Source organism: Balaenoptera physalus (genome assembly GCF_965194825.1).
Source record: "Balaenoptera physalus genome assembly, chromosome: 14".
In the NCBI taxonomy this organism is placed as follows: domain Eukaryota; kingdom Metazoa; phylum Chordata; class Mammalia; order Artiodactyla; family Balaenopteridae; genus Balaenoptera; species Balaenoptera physalus.
Window position 1 is genome coordinate 46,729,395 of NC_138893.1, and position 22,948 is coordinate 46,752,342.

General features: G+C 39.7%; 1 protein-coding gene across 4 annotated transcripts in view; it reads right to left on the reverse strand.

Moving 5' to 3' along the window:
* Positions 1–22,948, reverse strand: part of SORCS3 (sortilin related VPS10 domain containing receptor 3) — a 610,389-nt gene that overhangs the window by 128,532 nt on the left and 458,909 nt on the right. For all 4 annotated transcript variants that reach the window (XM_082425089.1, XM_082425088.1, XM_082425091.1 and 1 more), the window contains exon 7: positions 12,527–12,645. In XM_082425089.1, the coding sequence (XP_082281215.1) occupies positions 12,527–12,645 (119 nt within the window). The remainder of the gene's footprint in view (positions 1–12,526; positions 12,646–22,948) is intronic.

Consider the following 22,948-nt stretch of genomic DNA (forward strand, 5'->3'; position numbering starts at 1 on the left):
CAGAGGGGACAGAAAGATAAGCAATAAAGCCAGGTCCCTGAAAAGGTAGAAGGCATGGGAATGGGTGTTTGGATTGAGGAATTTTATACGGGGATGCGAGTGATTCTTTCTATTTGTCTTGTATAGTCCACCCTATCTACAATCCTGGATGCATAGCAGGGACTCAAAGAGAGAGTCTTTCCAATTTGTCTTGAGTTGGGTTCCCCCCAGAATTAAGGTCTGAGACAAGGGCTTTTGGGCAGGTAGTTTATTTTTTCAGAGGGGTTGTTTGGGTCTTGTTTGTTTATTTTTGAGAAATGTTCCTAGGGAACAGGAGTGGTGGAACTAGGAAGCAGGAAACAAGGCGGAAGGGAAAGCCATCCCAAGGTGCGTTACTGAACTGGTCATTATTATAAGCAACTGGGGCTCAGTTCTACTGGGGACCCTGTGAAGACTCAGAGGATGAGGCCCAGCATTGCCCTCCTGACTCCGGAAGAGAGGAGTCCTTATCCACTGGCCCATGACTCTATTGCTCAGATTGTCCCAGAGGATCTCAACACCCTTGAAATTCAAGGTATGCATCTGCACCGGAATGACTGAGGGGTCTATCGTGAGTCTCCCACTTGGGGAGAAATCAGCCCTAGAACAAAAAGCAAGAGGTCCACAGAGCAGCGAGGTGAGGTGATATCAGGCCACCGCTGTGCGCAGCTAGTTGCTGAGCAAATGTGAGCCAGGAGCACGGGAAATGGGACACAGATGTTCAACACAAAGGTCAACTAAATATTATTACTTCACGATCAGATCACTATTTTGTGTTTATTCATGGAAGTATTTCCAATACTAACAACTTTTACATCAAGCCACTAAAATCATTATAGGTACAGAGACACAGCCCAGCTACATGCTATTTAAATACCTCCCATGAATATTGGGGTGCATGTATCTTTTCAAATTATGGTTTTCTCCAGATATATGCCCAGCAGTGGGATTGCCAGATCATATGGTAGCTCTATTTTTAGTTTTTTAAGGAACCTCCATACTGTTCTCCATAGTGGCTATACCAATTTATAGTCCCACCAACAGTGTAGGAGGGTTCCCTTTTAGCCACACCCTCTCCAGCATTTATCGTTTGTACATTTTTGATGATGGCCATTCTGACCAGTGTGAGGTGATACCTCATTGTAGTTTTGATTTGTATTTCTCTAATAATTAGTGTTTATTTACAATAGTCAGGACATGGAAGCAACCTAAATGTCCATCAACAGAGGAATGGATAAAGAAGATGTGGTACATATATACAGTGGAATATTACTCAGCCATAACAAAGAACAAAATAATGCCATTTGCAGTAACATGGATAGACCTAGAGATCGTCATACTGAGTGAAGTCAGACACAGAAAGACAAATATCATATGATATCGCTTATATGTGGAATCTAAAAACAAGGGTACAAATGAACTTATTTATAAAACAGAAGTAGAACCACGAATGTAGAAAACAAATCTATGGTTACCAGGGGATAAGGAGGGAGAGGGATAACTTGGGAGACTGGGATTGACATATACACACTACTATATATAAAATACATAACTAATAAGAACCTGCTGTACAGCAAAGGGAACTCTTTTCAGTACTCTGTAATGGCCTATATGGGAAAAGAATCTAAAAAGGAGTGGATATATGTATATGTATAACTGATTCACTTTGCTGTACACCTGAAACTAACACAACTTATAAATCAACTATACTCCAATAAAAATTAAAAAAAAAAAAATAAAGACCTTCCATTAGTGTTGCCTGTTAAAAACACTTAAGATTTTGAAAGCGCTTCAAGGATATTCACCTGAAGATGTTTTTATTGGATTTCTTTTGAAGATCATCTCTGAAACTCTTTCATTTTTCTTTAAACTCCTGTGTTGTAAATGTGCCCCTAATGATGAAATTGCTATTTATTTAACATTCAAAATCTCTCCCATTAAGGCCAAATTAACATCATTTAAGATATTGCCAAATAGTTTTTCTTCGAATAATTACACTCAATTTCTGCCTCAGGGCTTTTTTTCTTTCAGAAAGATAACAATTTATTAGGGATACAGTAGCCACATCATCGAGGCTCTTCTACCTCTCATGTAGGTGCGTAAAACGGGCTCTTAAAGTATCAAAACCCAGGTGATCTGGGGACCAAGATGCTACAAGAAGGCACTCAAGAGTCTTGAAAGATATCTACAGTTATCTATACACAGATATATGTATCATTAAAAGTTGGTTTCTTTGATAACCAACACTATGGAAGACATGTGGGACGATTTTATTATGTACATATGTCGATAAATGACTTGAAGCCATGAATAATTAAAGAATGAATTTGGGAGAAAGATTTAGTAATCTTTTATGTGATAGGCTTATAAAAACCCTTCAAAGAGAAGGTGCATACACAAAATACAGTGAGGCTGATTTTTGCACGTGGATTAGTCTCTTGATTCTTGCATTTTATAGGGCTCCTAGTTTTCAAAGCATTCCAAAGCCATTAGTAGTTTCAAAGCATTCCAAAGCCATTAGTAGTTTCAAAGCGTTCCAAAACCATTAGTAGTATCTCCTTTGATCCTCACAACAACCTTCCAATTTAGGCAGAGCAAGTAGCATGATTCCATTCTACAAAGATCAGGAAATTAAGAATCCAAGTGACTTGCCCAGTGTTCCCTGGCTGGCAGGTGGCAGATTCCTAATTACAACCCAGGTCTCTGAGTTCAGGGTTCTTTTCCCCACATCAGACCACTAGCTACTCGAGTCATAAACTGCTTCAGAGCAGGGACAACGTCTTCCATCTCTAACATGCTCCATTGCACCTGGAGTATTTCTAGTGGCTCAACAAATATCTGTTAATTGGCTACTTGTACTTGCTAATTGCTAATACTTCTAGAACGTCTCCCAACACACAAAAATAGTACAATGGTGCTATTTTTCTATGTTTATACACACAACTCTTAAAAACGAACAGCAACTCGTATCCAAACTACCCACTGGTTTCACTGTACTACTGGAATCATCTGAGAACCACGCTTATGTATGGCATTGCTCCGCCCTCAGATTTCCTTGCTATAGAAAGGGCTTCTCTACACAACTTCACCAGGGGTCAAAGTGGCATTACGTAGCAGATGGTTCTGCCCTGTTACTGGTCTCCTTGTGGATATGGAGAAGGATCTGGCAGGGTTGGGATGGCCTTCCCTCCTTCAAATTTTCTGCTTTGTCCACCCCTCCAGAGTACTTTATTTGGATCTTAATTATGGATCTGTTTTTTCTCTTATACTTTAGATATCTGAAGATAGGTCAGTATCATACTTGCTTTTTTTTTTTTTTTTTTTTAAATTCAATTGCATGCACTGTGAAACTGAACCCATATCACATTAAAGGCCACCTCCTGTGCCAGAAGAGAGGAAAGGACCGGGCTTCATGTAGCTCAGTAAAGACGTACAAATGTCTTGTGATAACTTATTAGGGCTCTGCTCCTATTTCTTCAACACACTCCCCAATAGCCAGGGTATGAATCATATCACTGAAGGGATTTTACTGCTAACCACTGCTGACCTACCTATTCTCCAGGATAATCACTAGAAAAGCTACTCCATAAGGAGAAAAGACAAGATTTCCAACCATCTTGACTCAGAACACAGAAACCAACTTATCTCTCTCTCCCTTTGCCCCTACAGAGGAAAGCAGATTTCTCTTTTATCCATGTGGAACGGAGGCATTTCAGGCAGACACTTCCCCATTAAAACAAGGGCTCTTCTGGGAAGGATTAGCTCCTTTTGACTTTACTACAAAACCCCAGGCCCTGGGCCTCCTGCACAGAAAAGGCATTGACAGATTAACACATTTCACAGTTTTCTGTACATCTCCAGCTCAGCATCCCCAATAGCAGGAGATCAAACACTAGGTTCCCTAAGCAAAACATCAAGATGGCTACCTTTACCTCTTTGTCAATGAAAAAGTAAAAGGTGAGGCAGAACCTTTGCGATCTGTCTAAATTATAGGAGCTGCATGAATAAGTCTATGGACCCTCCTACCACACAAGATACAGGATAAAAAATAATAACATCATGCCCAGAAAAAGGAAATTATGACTGGGCCTGGGAAGCTTTCCTTTAGAGGAACAAATGGGAGAGGGTGAATATTTTATGCAAAATTAATATCATGGGAAGTGCATTATGAAGAGCTAAGCTAGGTTTTTGGTTATTTAAACTGCACTCTCAAATGCATATACGTTTGTACATAATGAGTCACTGTAGGTAAATAATTATGCCTTAAATACATGCACCTCATTTATAAATATGCAGAGAGAGGATATAAGCCTGGATGTCACCCGAATTCCTAGTGGTTCAGCTGTCCACACACACAAAAGCCTGACTTTGACCTATGCAGTCAGCAGTGCTGTAAAAATGTCAGTGGTTTTCAAACCTTTCTTAGTAGCAGATTCCTTTTGTCAAATAAAAGTATTAAGAACGCTGATATACAGAGCAAACAAAAGCAGAATTACACTTTTAAGGAGGGCTAAGGGTCCTGGAGCCCCACCCTCTTCCGTTTTTGTTAGCATCTGAGACAAGTTCCCTAAGAACCAATGTAAGAGCCACCAAGAAAAACATCGGGCACAAAAGGGTAGGAAAGAGTGAGGGGATAGACTGGTCTCCTTTTCTGCGAGGTTTTGTCTTTTTCTCCCTTAGAGTTCTATCTCCGGTAGCACTAAAACAAAATATAAGATATCAATACTTTCAAAAGTTAGAAAATTTAAGTGGTAAATCCCTTAAAATTATGAAAAAACAAACCCACCAAAGCCCCTTATGCCCATCCTGCTGTTATTTAGCTATTCAAATTGTAGGCATAGAAGTGAATAATCTGCTTTTGCAAGTCTCCCCTTTAAAAGTCAAACTATGGAAAGAAGGCAAGACTCTTTCAGTGGCAGCATAATCCTCGGCGTCCAGCTCTCCACAGGAATGTCACCCACAAAGGTTGGGCTGGACCCAAGCCTGGGTGCGCTATAGCTTTTCCCAAAACCGTTCTTTGGCAGACTTCTAGCCAGGGTAGGAAGAAAACAACCTACTCTGATGCCCTAATATCTTGCTCAGATACAAATCTGTGGGTTTAAACAATGGAGGGGAAGCTACTGTTGGTCTGAGGGTTTTCTGCTCTTACAAAAGTCTTCTGAAGCAGCTTTATTTCAATGAACAGAATGAAAAATCCTTGCTCTTTCCTTGCTTCAGAGGTAGATATTCATCATTGCAGTGCAAATCTTACCTTTTCCATAAAGCCTTTCCTGATCCCCACTTATTTTCAAAACTCATACCCTCCAAAAAAAAAAAAATTAAAGACCCACACTGATTGCAGAAATGTATTTGAGATGGCATCCAATAATTTTTTTAAAAAAGGCAATTATCAAGCAAAAATATAAAAAAATACAAGAAAGGTGTCAAGTCATCAAAAATGACCAGTGGTATAGGAGAAAGGAAGAAGAACAGCATAAAGCTTAAGGCAGGGAAACTGCTAAAATTGACACAAAAATCAGTTGTGAGCTTTTTAGCAACTGTAAAGAGGGAAACACAAAATTATCAGTATTCAGTTAAAGGAAATAGAAAAGGTTTACCTCTTCAGGACAATTTTCTAATTTACTTTCCAGCCACCTCACTCCCTCCCATAATTACAGCTGTCCTTAGATAGAGGTCGTGATACATTGGGTTGGCCAAAAACTTCGTTCGGGTCTTTCCATAACAGATAGAAAACCTGAACGAACTTTTTGGCCAACCCAATACCATGGTCTCTCACTTCCCTCACTTTACCCATGCCTTCCCCTCTGCCTGCAGTGCCCTTTGTCCTTCACTTGTCTAACTGGTACTCACAGTCCTGCTGCCAGGAAACTTGTACTGACCCTCTTCCCAGGGCAGGGTGAGGAGCTCTTCCTCCTCACTCCAAGAGCAATGCATGTTTTCCACAAATACAGCTCTCACCACACTCCATTGTAATTGCTTTGTTGTCTGTCTTCCCCACTGGGCTGAATGTATTTGAATACATTTAAATGAATGAATATAAAAAGGACATTGAATAATATAATGGATAATTCCTGGACAGCAGTTCTATAAAAATGCAGAGACATTCTACATACAGTCATTTCTTATGCAGTGAGCAATTGCCAATTACCCTAAGTTGTCTTATATTGTTAGTTGGAGAAACAAGACTCCCTTGCTTTAAAAAGATAACTAACTACACTCCGTGAGAATAAGGACGGCGTCTTATCTTCTCAGTTCGGTTCAGTTCAACAAACTTTTATTGAGTACCAGTCGTTATGCTAAGTGCAGGAAAAACTATGATGAATAAGACATGGTCCTGTCCTCTTAAAGTTTACAGACCTGGCTCGGGAAGCATAATACACATGGATAAGTAATCAGCAAAGGAGCTTGGTCTAATCCTGACTGACTGAGGATGTCAGGGAAGACTTCCTATAGGCGGCATTGTCTAAGTTGAATCTTAAAGGATGAGTTTATTTGATAAAGGGACATTCCAAGCTGGAAAAAAGAATACAAGAAAGGCATATTAGGCAAGAAATGACATGGTGCAAAAACGACATGGTGTATGCATCGAGACTAAAATAGTTTATTTTTATTGAAGGGTAAAATATAAAAAGGAAGGTATATGGGGAACAGTGGTGGGAAAGGAATTCACATGAGGCTAATGCAGTAGGTAGGATCCAGATAGTAGAAGAGCTTGTAGGCAATGTTAAGGAAATTGGATTTTCACCTATAGGTGATGAGAAGCCACTGAAGGCAAGGACATTGATTCTATTTTAAATAAATTACTTTGGAAGTAGTGTTGTGAACAGATTGGAGGTATGCTGACCTGGGAGCAAGAAAATCAGTTAGCAAGTTATTGCAACATTTCAGAAAATACATGATAAGGGTTTATAAATGGTTTTAAATAGCCAAGTAATAATGGTGCTTCCCCCTTTTCTTTTCTTAAATCATCCTGGAGCAACAAGAAAAACACGAAAGAAAAATGCAAATTCTATACTTAAGGAAAACAAAACCCTGAAACACTATATGTGGAAAGGAAGCCAAAGGCAGTGAAGGACAAACAGGGTACAGACAGGCACCAGAGCAAAACTGCCTACAGCTACGAATCTTAGATCAAGCTAGAGATATAGAGTTCTCTAAAGATGATATTTCCTAAGGAGTAAAACTAACAACCTATTATTTGGAACCAAGGGAATGTGGCTCAGGAACTGGCAGTGGGAGTGTTTCTGGAATTCACTGGTGACAAGGAGAGGCTGGAGAGGCATGGCTGGCTAGAGAACCGCTCAGGCAGTTTTACCTTATAAGAAGAACCCACTAACAGACTAATAATCTTTAGTTATATGGAACCTCACTGAGAACAAAGGGGGACTCTTGTTAAGCTGAAAGAGAGCCTTGATCAGGGCCCTGATCCCCAAGATGAACCTCCTCAAATAGTTCAGCCAGAAGAGCTCATGTCATTAAAAAATAAGTAATGATGAAAAATATAAAGAGAGAAGAAAACAGCACAAGAGTTACAAAATAATATGACAAAATAAAAGAGAGAAAGGAACAGGAAAAACAAAGAGCAGACATAGAACAAAAAATGTTTCCATGAACTAAATAAAAATTGTGACCACACTGCTACAAATAAAAATAACCCACATGATGCAATCACCTCTATAAAAGAAGAGGTCAAGCAGAAATACAAGAGCTCGGGGGAGATATGTTGAGACAACAAAAAGAGATAAAATATAAGCTGGCAAAGCTCATGAAAAAAGTTAAAAACAATAGCAGCAAAAAAGGCAAAGAGGAGCCTGGACACGGCTACATACTCATTCAAGGACAGTATGAGTAAAACTGTTTTTATAAATTTCATTTTGCTCAGGGAGTTAAACATACTAGAAGAAAAAAAAGATGTCTCCCCTTTGTCTTTCTTGCCCATTATACACATCCTAAGTGTCTTGAAGGAAGAGAGCCAAAACAATAAAACTAACGTATATAATGAATAAAATACATATTTCAAAATATAAATCACAGAAACTTTTGAGAAATTAAAAAGGAAGACGCAATTGAACCAATTGAATGAGATATATTCCATGGGAAAGAATCAACATAGTATTAACGACCACAAAACATACACTACTAAAGTAAATAGTATTCAAATATATATGTATGTGTGTAATATATATATATATATATATTTTTTTTTTAAAGGACTTTACGTATCAAGGGTGAAAAAATATCAAGACACCTAAAAGGGAAAATATGAGACTAGCCAGACACAGTAACATTCAATAAGTTAATGGAGCAAAGTGTTTATGGAAAGCAAATGATATCTTTTATACCTTAAAAGATGATATTAAAGCATAAAGGGGATAAACAAACATATTTTCAACATTCAAGAATTCACCTTTCTTGAAGACATTACTAAAGGGCAAATTTCAGACAACCAAGAAACTAATGGGAAAACTATAGTAAAAGGACCACTGAATAAATTTACCTAAAACTAAAATCAAAATAAATGCAGGAATGATGGTTCAAGCAGAATATAAATGCTCCAAATGATTTAATTAACAAAACTGGGGTTGGACAGAAGGGAGAACGAAGGAGGTCATAAACACACATGCTATTTTTTTCTACTTGTCTTCAGCAGTGCTTAATAAAATATTTAAACTAACAGAATTATAGGAAAGCAAACACTAAGAGATAACATAACCAACCAAAACTGGGTGGTAGAGGAATTAAAGAGATAGGGGAAGAAATAGAAAGGCATGGAAATGCACTAATTTTAAAATTGGTCACAAGAGGAAATCAACAGATTATACAAAAATAGAAGATGTGCTATGTTGTATAAAGTTATATTAATAAAGTTTAGTTAGAACAAATATTCAAAATCCTCAAACAAATACATGTGCAGGAAAGCAAGGAAAACAGACCACATAATGATTTTTTTTCTTAAAAAGAAGCAATTAAAACTAAAAACTAAGCATACACTGTCAGAACTAAGATATATTTGTCACATCAATCAGTCAACCCTCAAACTCACCTATGAGAATGAAAAGACTCTGATTCAGTATTGATGGGCAACCAACTTATATTTGTACCCATATTATGTGTAGCTGTTTACCTGCAACCCACTGACATCCTTTATTTTATTTTTATTGTAGCCAATTGATAGTTGCAAATAACAGCATTTAATCTGTGTTTATTGGATGATTAATGAAATTCAATGTTTTTCTCAAGAGTATTGGCCTTTTACATTTTTGGGAGCATTGCTAGTCAACTGTTTCCCATCTCTTTCATAGTAAAAAAAAATCCTTAAAACAGCCTTCAAGGTCCTGTGGAATCTACCACCCTGTGCCTTCCTGATGTAATCTCTATATTCTCCAAGTGTCGCTTACTACCTCCCTCATCTCCCTGAACTCTATATATTGGAGTGCCCTGTGGCTCAGTCTTTAGATGGTTTCTCTTCTCTATCTACACTTACTTCCTCGGTGACTTCAATGTTGCAGTTCAAAAATATCAATATGCAGACACCCTTCCCATTTATATCTCCAGCCCCTACCTTCCCACCATTCCTGCTTCTAAACCCAGCCTCAAATTTCTAGCTGCCTACCCCACATCTGCATAAGGGGCACAAGGAAGTGCAGGGCACAACAGACCTAGCTCCACGTCCCCCTCTGACGACGAACTTCTGTCACTCTCTCCCTGGTCATCACCCAACAAGGCCTTCCCAGGTCATCCTAAATAGCAATATCCACAGACACCCAACATTCAAGGCCCCTCATTTATTTTTATCCATAGCACTGCCATCACCTGCTATACTTTGTAGATAGATAAACAGATGATAGTAGTAGATAGATAAAAAGATACAAAGCAACATTTATAGAACATTGTTTTGGTGCTTTATAGGATTACAAATGTAATCCTCCTAGCAACCCATGAAGTAGGTACTACAATTATCCTCTTTTTATAGATGAGTCAAATGAGGCACAGGTCAAGGTCATGCAGCTAAGTGTGGCACACAACATTTCATATCTATGTATATATGGATGTATACATATCACCTACATATTTTCCTGTCTCCCATTAGCATGTAAATGCCACAACAGCAAGAACTTTGTCGTGTTCAATATCTTAACCCCAGCACCTAAAACAGGGGGCTGCAATGTAGTAGGGGATTAATAAAACTCTACTGAATAATGGGAATGCATATCTCTTTCAAACAAAATAAAATTTGATGCTGATTAAAGAGGAAAAACTTCCATTGGTTTCCAGCATAATAATAATTCTTTTAAAAAGGAGTATTTCAGAACAGTTAGAAAAATATTCTGGATTTCTGCCTGCAGTTACAGAAAACTTTATGCAATACAAAGAAAAAGGAGACAAGAAAATTGAACATTTTAAATTCTAAGTCACGTTGCCCAGAAACAATTCTGCCATGTTCATCATTTTATGCGGTATCAGCATTAAGAAAAGGGCAATCAGATTGGTAAATTCATAAGTCATCCCTGTGCTTCTACCTTAAAAAAAATTAAATAGAGAGAAAGCAACAATAAAGCCTTAAACTGGGGCCATAACAATGGGAATGGAATGAAAGGAAACACTTGAGAAATAACTAAGGGTGACATTAGCAGAGGCTGTGGATTCATTTAATTTGATGACATAGACTGGCTTCCAGGTTTCTACCTTGAATGACCTGGTAGCGGGTAGTGCCACCAATGTGTCAAGTTCAAGGGGGGCATGTCAATTACATTTAACCTGTGGAATATCTAAGTGAAGATATTGAGATTGCTGTTAGATATGTAGGTCTACCGTACGTGATAGAGGTCACGGCACATTGACTTGAGAGTCATCAGAACATGGAGAAGATGCTCAAAACCATAAGATCTCCCAGAGAGTGAGGGGGTGGGGCAAAGATTAGAAGGTCAAAGGCAGAAAGCTGGGGAACACCAAGTGTAGTGCCTAGTACTGTATATTTTGCATTGTACGTGTTCAATAAATACTTATGAATAAGAAAATGGTAGTACCAATGACCTGCCAAGATTTAGAAAAAAATTCCTGAAATTTTGGCCGAGAAACAGTGATTATATAAGCACAAAGATCGCTCTTGCACTCCCTCTTTCAAGCTCGTTTTTGCATGGCTGGCTACTTTTCCTATATCATAGTAGAGCTCAAAAATCCATGCAGCTTCATATATGTATACATACGGCTGATTCACTTTGTTCTACAGCAGAAACTAACACAACATTGTAAAGCAATTATACTCCAGTAATAATAAAAAAAAATTCATGCAGCTCATTTGTAAAAAAAAGTAACCGCTACATGCATAGTCAATCAATAAAACAAGTAGACATTGAGCACCATTGATTTGCAAAGGCCAAGGTTCAGGGTAAAATGTGTGTATGAAATATTGTCCCTCTTCTCAGAGAGTGTAAAACACAGTTTGGAAAGAAGGAGACAAATCCACTAAGACTTAAGTAACAATTCCTAATAGCCTATGTGCTAGAGGAACAGCAGGTAGCAAGAGCTCCAAAGATTCAGAGGAAGAGTCGTACCCAGATTGGAAGTTCAGAGAAGGTCTCATAGAGGAGATGGGGCTGATCTGGACTAAGAGACCAGGAGTGAGGCCGAGAAAGCCCTTCAGGTGCTTTCAGCTCTGAGCAAACTCAGGGAGATTCTGAAGTTCAAGGGTCCTATAGGAAGCAGTCTGGAAAACAACAGACCATAGAAGGGTGGAAAGGCAGAGGACAGGGGGATCAAGGCTGCCCTCAAATGCAAGTATGATTTAGCTCAGTAACACACACACACACACACACACAGTCCATCACTTGATGGAGCATCTTCTTTTGTTTTCCCTCATTTTTGATCTATTTTGCACCTCCTTTCAGTGAAACTCAAAATCTAAAACGAGGCTTCCATTGCCTGCCTAAATATGTTAGTCCCATCCAGTTTTCTCTAGGAGTCACAGAGTTCTTGGAGTGAAGGATTTGGGGCTTGGACATTTGAGGGGGTGGTCAGCACTGGAAAGGGAGGGGAAGATTTACTGAGACCTCAATTTTCACAGAAAGAAGATCCTAGAGATGCTTAATTTCTTGGAGATTCTCATTCCCACATTAGATAAGTCACTTTGGACAGAAATAGAATGTGGCTTTGATAAATTACTTATCTCTAATTACTCATCTCTAATGAGATTTGATTCTAAGTAATCTCAAACTCCAGCCCAAGTCCTGGTCATTTCAAGACCCCTTTGGTATAATAAAAGGACAATTCAACTGAAGGATTCAGTGGGCCACTAAAGTTCCCTGTAAACAATAAGGACCCATAACACCTTCATCTTTCACCAGAAGTCTGGGATCTCCCCAGTGGACCGTGTACCGCAAGCACAGGAGGGACAGCACCCCAGCTCCGCGTCTTCACAGCCTCTGGAGAGCCGTCCTCATCTTCCCGGTCAGCAGTTGACTTCCCCCACGCATCTTCCTTCTACCATTGACTGCACATCTGGACTCACCTGAATGAAGATATATTCATCCTGGACGACCAGGGAACTGATGTCAATGGAGCGGGCAAAAGGCCCACTCCGGGTAGTCTCAGCACATTCCTGGATCCTGCAGGTGAGGTAGTGAGCATCTGAAATGGGATGGCAGAGAGACACTTAGACACAAGGGGCAATGGTCACCAAACCTCTCAGCACACAAAGCCCTACTTCCTGGGGATCAGTGATGCAATGTAAAACAACCATGAGACTGCATTTTCTTGTCCAAAGAATCTGTAATAATTTTTTTAAAAAGAGGAATATCTAGTTCAGGAAAGGGAGTGGGGAAAGAGTTAATCTTATATCCTACCAGCCAAAGAGTAAACTGGTACAGATTTTTTATATTTTATTTTTTATTTTTTTTTAACATCTTTACTGGAGTATAATTGCTTTACAATGTTGTGTTAGTTTCTGCTATATAACAAAGTGAATTAGCTATATGTATACATATATCCCTATGTCTCCTCCCTCTTGCGTCTCCCTCCCACCCTCCCTATCCCACTCCTCTAGGTGGTCACAAAGCACTGAGCTGATCTCCCTGTGCTATGCAGCTGCTTCCCACTAGCTATCTATTTCACATTCGGTAGTGTATATATGTCAATGCTACTCTCTCACTTCGTCCCAGCTTACCCTTCCCCCCTCCCCGTGTCCTCAAGTCCATTCTCTACGTCTGTGTCTTTATTCCTGGTACAGATTTTTGAAGGAACAAATTTGAAATATCTATCAGAATTTTAAATGTACATATCTTTTTACCAGCAATTCTAATTCAAGGGACGTTTTCTAGAGAAATACTCATATATTTTCACAAAGAGGCAAGGGCAAAAATGTTCATTGTGGCATTATTCATAGCAGTGAAAAAACAGAAACTGGCTAAATGTCCATGAATTAAAGAACATTTAAATAAACAAACGTACACATATAACAAAGCACCATGTTGTGAATAGAAGAATTAGGTAGATACGTATGCATCATGTGCTGATTTCCCCAAGGTGCATTGTTCTGCGACCTTTAAAAAAATTATTTAGCAACATGTATGGCACAATCCAATTTATGAAGAAAACAAAAAACAAAGAACAATGTCTTTATAAATACAGGTTTGTGCCATAACTGCATAGGAAAAAAAGTTTTAAAGGACATCTATAGAAATTAGCTATGACTACTTTGGGGGAAAGGAATGGACTTAAGGAGAGTAGAAGTGGGGCCTTTGCTTTTTATATTATATATGTCTTTCTTGTGTTTACAATAAGAATGTACTTACTTATTACAAATAAAACCTGTATAATCACTTGTAAAATTTTCTAAAGATCTCAGCAGCTGAACCTTCCTCAACCAGCCCCCCAAAATTATGGCAGCAGCTGTAGCTGAATGAGAAATCCTCAAGTCTAAGCATTCTGATCATGACGACAGGGTCACCCAAGGAAGACAATCTATTCAGTTATTTGTTCCCCAAGGAAAAAGCACAAGTGAATCTCTATAAAGAAACCTCTGTATACACTTGCTTTAAAAATGTGTATTGTTTATTTAATGGTGTTTAAAAATAATAAATGGGTCAAAGTGAAAAATAGAGGTCATTTTAGGATTAAAAGCAGAGAAGTCTTTGTTATCACCTAAAATGACATGCATTACTACATACATCTAATGCGCTTGCCCACTTAAATATGTGCACAGATGTGAGTACGTTTCGGAGGCTACACTGGAAGGGGTGGTAAGCGGCAGAGATAAATAAAGGCAAAAGTTTAAATAAACAAAAATTTATAACAACTGAGTGTAAAACAAGGGTACTTTAAATTTTCCCTAATTATTGACCTTTAATTAATTTATTGATTGATTGATCCAGAAAGTATTTCTTGTGTGCATATAATGTATTGGGTATTATTTAAGCACCAGGAATATGGCAGTGAATGAGACAGAGATTTTCTATTGTGAAAGGCCCTGCTGTCTAGGAAGGGGTTCACTCATATAATTTATAGCTAGCTATTACACACATTTATGAATAAACAAAACGCTAATTTAACAAAGAAACATGCTTTGGTAGGCAATGAATTCATTATGTGCTATAGCCCTACTTTTCAAATGTCTGTATCTGGGCAAAGCCAATTTGCTCTGGTGCCCTTCCTCCAGACACGTCAAACACTAATCTCATTCTCTCCATCAGCAGTCTCATCAACTGCCCAGTAGCTCAAGCCTCTTCACTGTTCTTTCCTCCACATGCCATGCAATCCAGCTGGTTCCCAGCCTTGAAAACTCTGCCTCTGAAGTGCTTCCAGCCTCTCTCTTCTCTCCACGACCCCTGCCACTTGCCTGGAAAAGGCCTTCCCATCTGTGTTGCCTGCTGCGTCCATTTCACAACTGGTGCTCAGGTGCAGGATGGAGTGCAAGCTGGGTGGCCCCGAGGCAAGGAGCCAGCGTCACCTCTCAAACCTAACCTCAGCTAATCCCTCTCGGCTTCAAAGTCACCCACGGTTCTCAGTGCCCGGGGACAAAGCCCAAATATACTTCTGTAAAATAGAAGGCCTTTTACAACTAGCCTAATGAAGTCAAATGTCTCAGGGGCGAGGCAAATAATGTACAAGAGGAAACTGAGCTGGGGTAAGACGATGGATGGCAGCGGGCGCATGGTCTCAGCGTCAGGGGTCACTGAGGAACGGCTGGGACTGCAGGAAAATGGCCAACACTTACCTCTTCACGGGGAGCTGCCTCTCAGCATCAGTCATCACTGAGATGCAGGAATAAGATGTTCTGAGTTTCTACATAAAGCTAAATGGCCCAGTTTTTTTAATGTGACATTTCCTAATGTGTAAAGAATGGACAGCTAATTTAAATTTAAAATATGGTGCAGGCCGAACAGTATTAGGCCAAACAAAACAAGCCTACAGTCCACCAGGAGCCATTCATTTCGTATCTCGACTCTGTAAGTTGGTCCCTACCTACCTCTCCAGGGAATAGACTGTGCCCTGTCCCCACGTTCCCTGACCTGTTGGCAAGACCACCTTGTTCCCCATTCTGTGAGTACCGCCTGCGGACCCCTCCCTTTTGTCTCTGTCCACAGAGAAAGCCGAGAATGGCCTGGCTTTCCACGTCTGGCTGAGAGGCCAAGGGAAGGCAAGGCTTTCCACGTCTGGCTGAGAGGCCAAGGACACTAGAAGCGCTTTGGAGCACCAGGCATAGTCTTGGTTCCCCCCGCCAGCCTGAGTAATTTGCTCCTAGCATAAAGCACTAAAACCCAGTGAAACGCTGCAGTGAAGACATGTAAAGAAACCACAAGGGTTGACTTGACGACCTGCTTCTTTCTCGCCAGCGAGTGTTTTGGAAAGCCCCTTGTACTGGTAATCAAAGGTGTGCACAGGAGGACATCTGCTTATCCCTCCCATGCGCTCATTTCTCCCCTGTCTATTTACTATTTACTCCCATACTTGGACACTTTGAAAAAAGAATCAAGCGTACTTGAGGCCACCCCACACAAAACCGAAACCTACCTAAACTGTGGCCCCTGGTAGGTGAGCTATTGGGCCACACTCATCCTCCTTCTTGGCTCCCCTGCTGCTTGCCACTGCCCAGCATGGAACAAAAGGTCCAATTTAACAGGAAAGCAGCACTAAAATGTGTTTGGGAAATCCACTTAAAATTCAGGGGCCTTGCAGTCTGTAGCCGGACTCATATATCAGAAGTCTCAACGCTTTTATTTTTCTAAACACAGAGATACCCACTGCCTGGTGAGAACCCCAAGTGGGGGCCTGGGGAGAGGAACATGTCAGCAGGCCAGGCTACCAGGTGGAAGTGACCGAGGGTGTCACAGGGGACTGGGGATGTCAAAGGAGAGCAGGAATCACCACTTCGCTCAAGCCTCCAACTTGCAAAAGGTCTTAAATTTGGACTTCGGACATTATCTCCAAGTGAGGCTGAATACAGTCATAAGGATTCTACGATGAAACTGAAAGCAGATATTTATCATGTAACATGAAATCCCCAAACAGGCTTCTAAACAACTGTGGTCTTGTTTGTTTGTGTGTGTGTTTGTTTTAATAACACAAGATGCCCGATTAAAAGGAAGAAAAGCGGTCCAGATTTCTCAAGCATATTGTGGTGTGTGAGAGAAAGGCTTGTGAAGGTAGAAAGTGCGAAGTTCAGATCCTGAACTTGCTGCTTGCTGATTGCCCCCGGGCTAAGCAGCAGTTCCACTTTTCATCTGTGAGGTACAAACAAGTGTTTGCCTCTCCAACCGTTGTCAGGATTAAATAAGATTATGTATGAAAAAGGTCAGTACGTTGTTGAATACATTTTAAAGGATCAACAAATGCTAGTTCTTTTTAATCATAAAGAGAGAAGGAAAGAGATTTAACACTCAGCATCCTTCTTACGTACAATTAACAAGTAATGTTCGGTTTTACTGTGGAGAATCGAAGGATCATGATAGCACAGGTCCTGCTAGTGAAGCCATATTCTGGATTGACGTCACTGTTTATTGTCTCTAAATGCTATAGGTGTTCAGACAAGAAAAAGCACATCTGAGCTGGAATAATTAAGGAGGACTTGAAGGGGGAAACAGTGCTTGTGTTTAGCATGGATGGAGAAGTGTTCTGTGGGAGAAGGGGATTTCTAAAAAAGGGAGTGAAAAACTCCATGTGGACGTTTAGGTAGGGAAAGCCCACTGAAGGCACTATATAATTACACGATAACGGGTGGACATGGATTAATCTTTATTCTATAACTGCTATTTCCCATCCTTTCCTTCAAAACATCCTCAAGCGGAAAACTAGAAAGACCAAACTGAATGAAGATCTCATTAGGATACCCTTATGGGAAAACAAGAGAGGGATTCCCCAAATGGTTAAAGAGTCACATCATCCTCATAATTAATGCATTTCTAAATATCAAATGTCTTTCTAAGAGCTGGTGCGGTCACTTACAAAAACTAAGTCAAAAGTTTTGTTCCCTGTGAATAGAGAGATCTGCTCCATAACTGTATCAGTACCAGGCCCTATTTCAACTAGCTGTACTGCTAGCAAGACTTTAGGGAAGGTGGTACCATTGCACCACTGTGTCCGGCCTCATGCCTCCTCATCTTACAGATGGTGGACCAAGGGTCTCATGTGGTGAGAAGGGGTGACCTTAGACTGACTGATTAATTTCTTTTGTATTGGGTCAAGGTGTATAGAGAAGCTGCATGCATCAGACACTCCCTGAGGTTCCAGAAAGCAGAGAACATAAGACTGGTTCTTGCCCTCAGAAGAATCCCAGGCCAGTGATAGAGACGGGATATTCGCAAGTGAACATGCCTTGGGATCTGTGCTGGATCTGAGAACTGAGGAATGTGGCAAGAGCACAAAGCAGATAACCCAACATCCTTAGTCTTATCTTCCTAAGAGGCTGCTTTTCCACCAGCAGTTTTGTAAGGCAAGCTTCTCATCCATCTATATCAATGAGTTTCACCGTGAAGTCCAGCATTTCTCACTCTGTCAAACCATTCCAAAAGGATCACCTCCTTAGAAACCTGGATAAAGTCTTAGTCATCTTTGTTTCTCTCCTCGCACTGACTTTATAAAGCTTCAGTAAATGCAAGTTAAGCTGAACTGAATTACATTAAAAGCCGATACATTTGTGCTATTTTCTGACCTGTGATTATGTTTTGCCTTTAAGATCATTAAATAATCAAACTATCCTAAACGTCATGCCTCTTGCCATCTCAGAGAAAAAAACTTTCCATGATTCGCTCAACTTCCATCCCTTTGGGTAATATTGTCAAAATTGAAAAAGTGAAATAAAATTGTGAACAAAAAGCAAATTCAGCTCTTCAGGTCTTTTCTTAGAGAAATACCCAGGAGCTATTTATTTTAGATAACAACATTAACTCTCAAATGCAAATAAGTGAAATCGAGCAGATTCCAAGAAACTCTGAAAAGTTATTTAGCTTCCAAAAGCCTCCTTTTCCTTGACTGGGGAGTGAGGCTAAACTATCTGTAGGCACAGGGCAAAACAAAGGATATTGACATTGTTCCAAATGCCTAACACAGCACCTGAGACAAGGTAGGTAATAAAAATCAGCAAAACAAGAAAAGGTAGCTACTATTCCTTCCTATTGTGCTTATGGGTTTAGAGTTTTTGTGAAACTTCTTTTTGCTCGCAGGAGAATTCTAGTGTCTTTTCCTTCTAGAAAAGAAGGGGGATCTGGCAGAGTTATAGACATTTAGAAACCACAGCGATCCTGAATACCTTAGGACTCCTGATACTCCTCAGGGTTCTGGGATTTGAACCCAGGCGACTTGACACCAGAACCAGTGACCCTAATCGTTATGTATTTGAACCATGGAAGGAAAATCAGGCTGAGAATCAGACCAGAATCTACATTCTGGTTCAGTCCCTGTTACTGACTATCTATGTGACCTTGGGAAAATCGTTACACGTTTTGGTGCTTTTTGGAGAGTGATACAATTTGAAAATTTCTAATCCATTCCAACCATTTTTTAAAATTCTGAGATCCTTTATCAAAAACAATCCTATATTCTCAATATATCAAGTAGATTTTAGTGTGCCTTGTCTAAATGAACAGAAGGCTTGTAATCCTATTGGTTTAGCTCCCCCTTATCCTCTTCTTGGCCTCTGAGTTCTTAGAATACTGCTGGATCTCTGAGTTACACGGTTTACAACCACTGAACTAGTCAGTAACCCAAAGTTCTTTAAGAGCCATTATTCTATGTGTCTAGAACCTACAGTTTAGACTTCAGGGCTAATAGTTTTGCCTTGTGTGCCAAGCCCATTTGATTACTAATGACTTCCTGGAATGCTCTGTTAAGATGTATTGGGTTTTATCTTGGCTTAGTGAGAAAGTGCAGTAATTGATGAAGAGAGTTGATAATAGTACCAGGACAAGGAATGGTAGTATATGTGCTGTGGGTTTTGATTCTAGAAATCTCAAGTCTAGATGTCTAAAAACTTTCAGCTCATGTCGAGTTTCGCTTATTACAGTGTGCTACAAGGCCCCCATACAGCTTATGCTTGAAAATTTCCAATAAAGAGGAATCAACTACTTAACAAAGCAGTCTGTATCATTTTGGGGTCCTCTTAATTGTTCCTCCTTTGTTCATTGAACTGAAATCTGCCTCACTGTAAATTTTACTCTACAATAAGATCTTTGTTACCCAATTGATGAAAAAAATTATAAAAATACCTCTTATATTTGTGTATTCAAACATGTGAAGCACTAGAAGATTCACAGAAAGTTTAAAAAAAATTGTCCAGGGTCAAACAGGCTCTAATTGACAGAGTTAATTCTCCAACTTAACTCTTAGGGAACCAAGTTAATACTCTTTCTATTGACACTCAATTGTCTCTTGGATGGAGAAGGGGTGTGTGTGTGACTGAGTAACTGAGTGAAAGAGAGAGAGAGAGAGAGGGAGGGAGGGAGAGAGAACATGAATATGAATATAAATATGAATATTCACAGGGGACATTGAGACATTCAGACAGAGATGATTTCCAGAAGAGAATGGGAGAAAAAGCCATCTGAATCCTGAATCTCATGGCAGAAACAGGTTTCACACTGTTATTAACCAAATTGGTTGGCTTTGCCCTGTTTAAACCACGCCAAGGCAAGAGATAATTCAATGGCTTTAGTTTAATCTGGAAGTCTGACTCCCAAAGAGGACGACCAGGACTGGGGAAGAGTGGAGATGCTTACATCGAAACAAGAAAAGGGACCTGTTTATGTTGGGTTTGCTCCAGAGTGTGAGAGCCAGGTTTAGAGACAGGACTGTCAATGCCACACCACGTACTGAAGAGCCACATGCCATATGCTGCTGCACCTGCAGCCCCTCAGTCTAGGGCAGTCCTGTGCAATGGAGCTACTAATGACCTTTTAAATTTCCCAGCAGCCATACTTAAAAGGTAAACAGAAAAGTGTACATTTAACATATTTGATTTGACCCAAAATATTATGATTTCATCATGAAACTAATGTAAAAATTACTAATGGGCTATTTTCCATCATTTTATTCATAGTAAGTCTTTGAAATCTGGTGTGTATTCCACACATACGGCACACATCAATTTGGACATCACCGTTTCAAGTGCTCAGTAACCACGTGTAACTGAATGGCTACCATATTGGACAGTACAAGTCTAGCATAACTTTCTCACTCTTCTTTTCTACCATCCCCTTGGGAAAATCCAACTCATCTCCCAAGGCGAAACTTAACCATGGGCTCTTCAGTGCAGCCTTCAGTCGCTCCTCAGCGATTGGGCTACCCTGCCTTTTGGTTCGCACAGATAGCACTTTCTTCATGAGACAAAACAGAGTCCCCACGGCCTTCAGCACATTATATTGCAGTAATAATCCGTGTACTTATCTGCCTCTGCTACTCAATGCTGATTGTGTCCTATTTACCCACACACCCTCCACAGCTTCGTGCAGTGCAGTCCTGATCAAAGCGGGGTCTACTGGCCAGCAGCATCAGCTGGGAGCTTGTCAGAAATACGGAAGGTGTGTTTTAAAAAGCTCTCCAGATGGTTTATTTGTAGTTAATGTTGGAGAAGCTCAGATCTAGTGCAGTGGTTCTCAACCCCACATGTACTTCAAAATCATTAGGACAATTTTATACAGGGCAATGCCCATGACCTTCCCCTGGAGAATCTTCTTTCATTGATCTGTGGTGGGACCAGGTGAGTATGTATGTATGTATGTATGTATGTGTGTGTGTGTGTGTGTGTGTGTGTGTGTGTGTGTGTGTGTGTGGCAATTTTAATGCTAGGTTTTGAGAACCTCTTGCCTTCTACACATGGAAAGGGCTCTATCACAGTGGAGTGAATTATGAGTGGGTCAATAAATAAAGGTAACACAAATTTCTGTATTTCTGCCATACTCTGGGAAGTACATAAAGCAACATTTAATTGTTTTTTCATAGGCATATCCTGTTTCCATCCCCTGAAGATCTTTTCAAAGCTCATACTATCCCTTCTAATATTTAAGAAGTTCTCACATCCATGATTTTAGACATTTGAAAGTTATCTTGATGTGGAGAGCACTTTATAATGAATTGTGACTTGTTGATTTTTGTTTTTTAGAAGAGAAAGAAAGACCCATTTGCTCTCTTTATATGTTCTTCTCACCTGCATTCCTGTGACAGCCCAGGTGCTACGGAGCAGAGTAATTCCCGACTCCAATACCAAGGCTCCTTGTTCATGCTTACTGAGGGTATAACTGTCCCCGAGCTGTGACTCCAGCACCACATGAGGTAAGGGATCCACACAGCAGTGTTCCTGAATAGCACCTGGATCAAAATCACGCTGGGAGTGTGCTTAACAATATGGAGACGCCCAGGTCCTGTACCAGACCACCTAAACCAAAACCTCTGAGGTGGACCCCAGGAATCTGTAGTGGAACCAACTCACCAGAGGATGATCATGAATGCTACTGGTTGAGCAAAATGGCCATGAGAACTGTGGTGCAGGAAGATGCAGAGAAATGGAATTTTACTGCTCAAGACCCCTTTGATGATAATTTTCAAAATAGTAGTTAGCAAATCTATAACACAGGGTAAAGGGTCTGAAATGGGCTGATTAAGGAATAGACTCTTGAACATGCCAGAAAAAGTGGAATAATGAAGGAAAGTCTGAGGAAGGAAAAATAATTATCTAAGATCCATTATTTCTCCTGATTTAAGATTCTCAGAGAATTTTGTTATTGTTCTTTTAAACATATGAGTCACAAAACAAAAGGTCTCAAAGGATCTAGGTATTACTTACTCCAAATATAGCAAATACTTGTGTTTACTTGTCATCTTTATATTTTCCTTGGTAAATGTTCTGTTCAAACTTTTTCCTATATATATTTTTTTTAATGGGGTTGTTTCTTATTCCTATGCTTTAAAGGTTCTTTATGTGTTCTGGCTATAAGTCCTCTGTTAGTTATATGATCTGCAAATAGTTTCTCCCACTGTCTTTATTGTGTCTTCTGAAGAACAAAATTTTGATGAAGTCCAATTTATGGATTCTTTATTTTATCAATTTTGCTCTTGGTGTCAATTTAAAGTCATAAAGATTTTCTCCTATAGTTTTTTCCAAAAGTTTTATAATTTTATATTTTACATTTAGAAATGTGATCCATTTTGAGTTACATTTTGTATAAGTTGTAAATCATAGGTTGAAGTTCATTTTCCCCATATGGCTGCCCAATTTTTTCCAACACCATTCATTAAAAATAATCATCCTCTCTCCACTGAATGTTTTGTATCCAACAACCCTGCTCTACTTACATATTTGTTCTAGCAGCTTGTTTTGTAGATTCCTTGTGATAGTCTACATAGAGAATCACGTCAACGAGAATAATGACAGTTTTATTTTTTTCCTTTGTAATCTATATGAATTGTATTTCATTTTTCTTCCTTTATTGCACTGACTAGGACT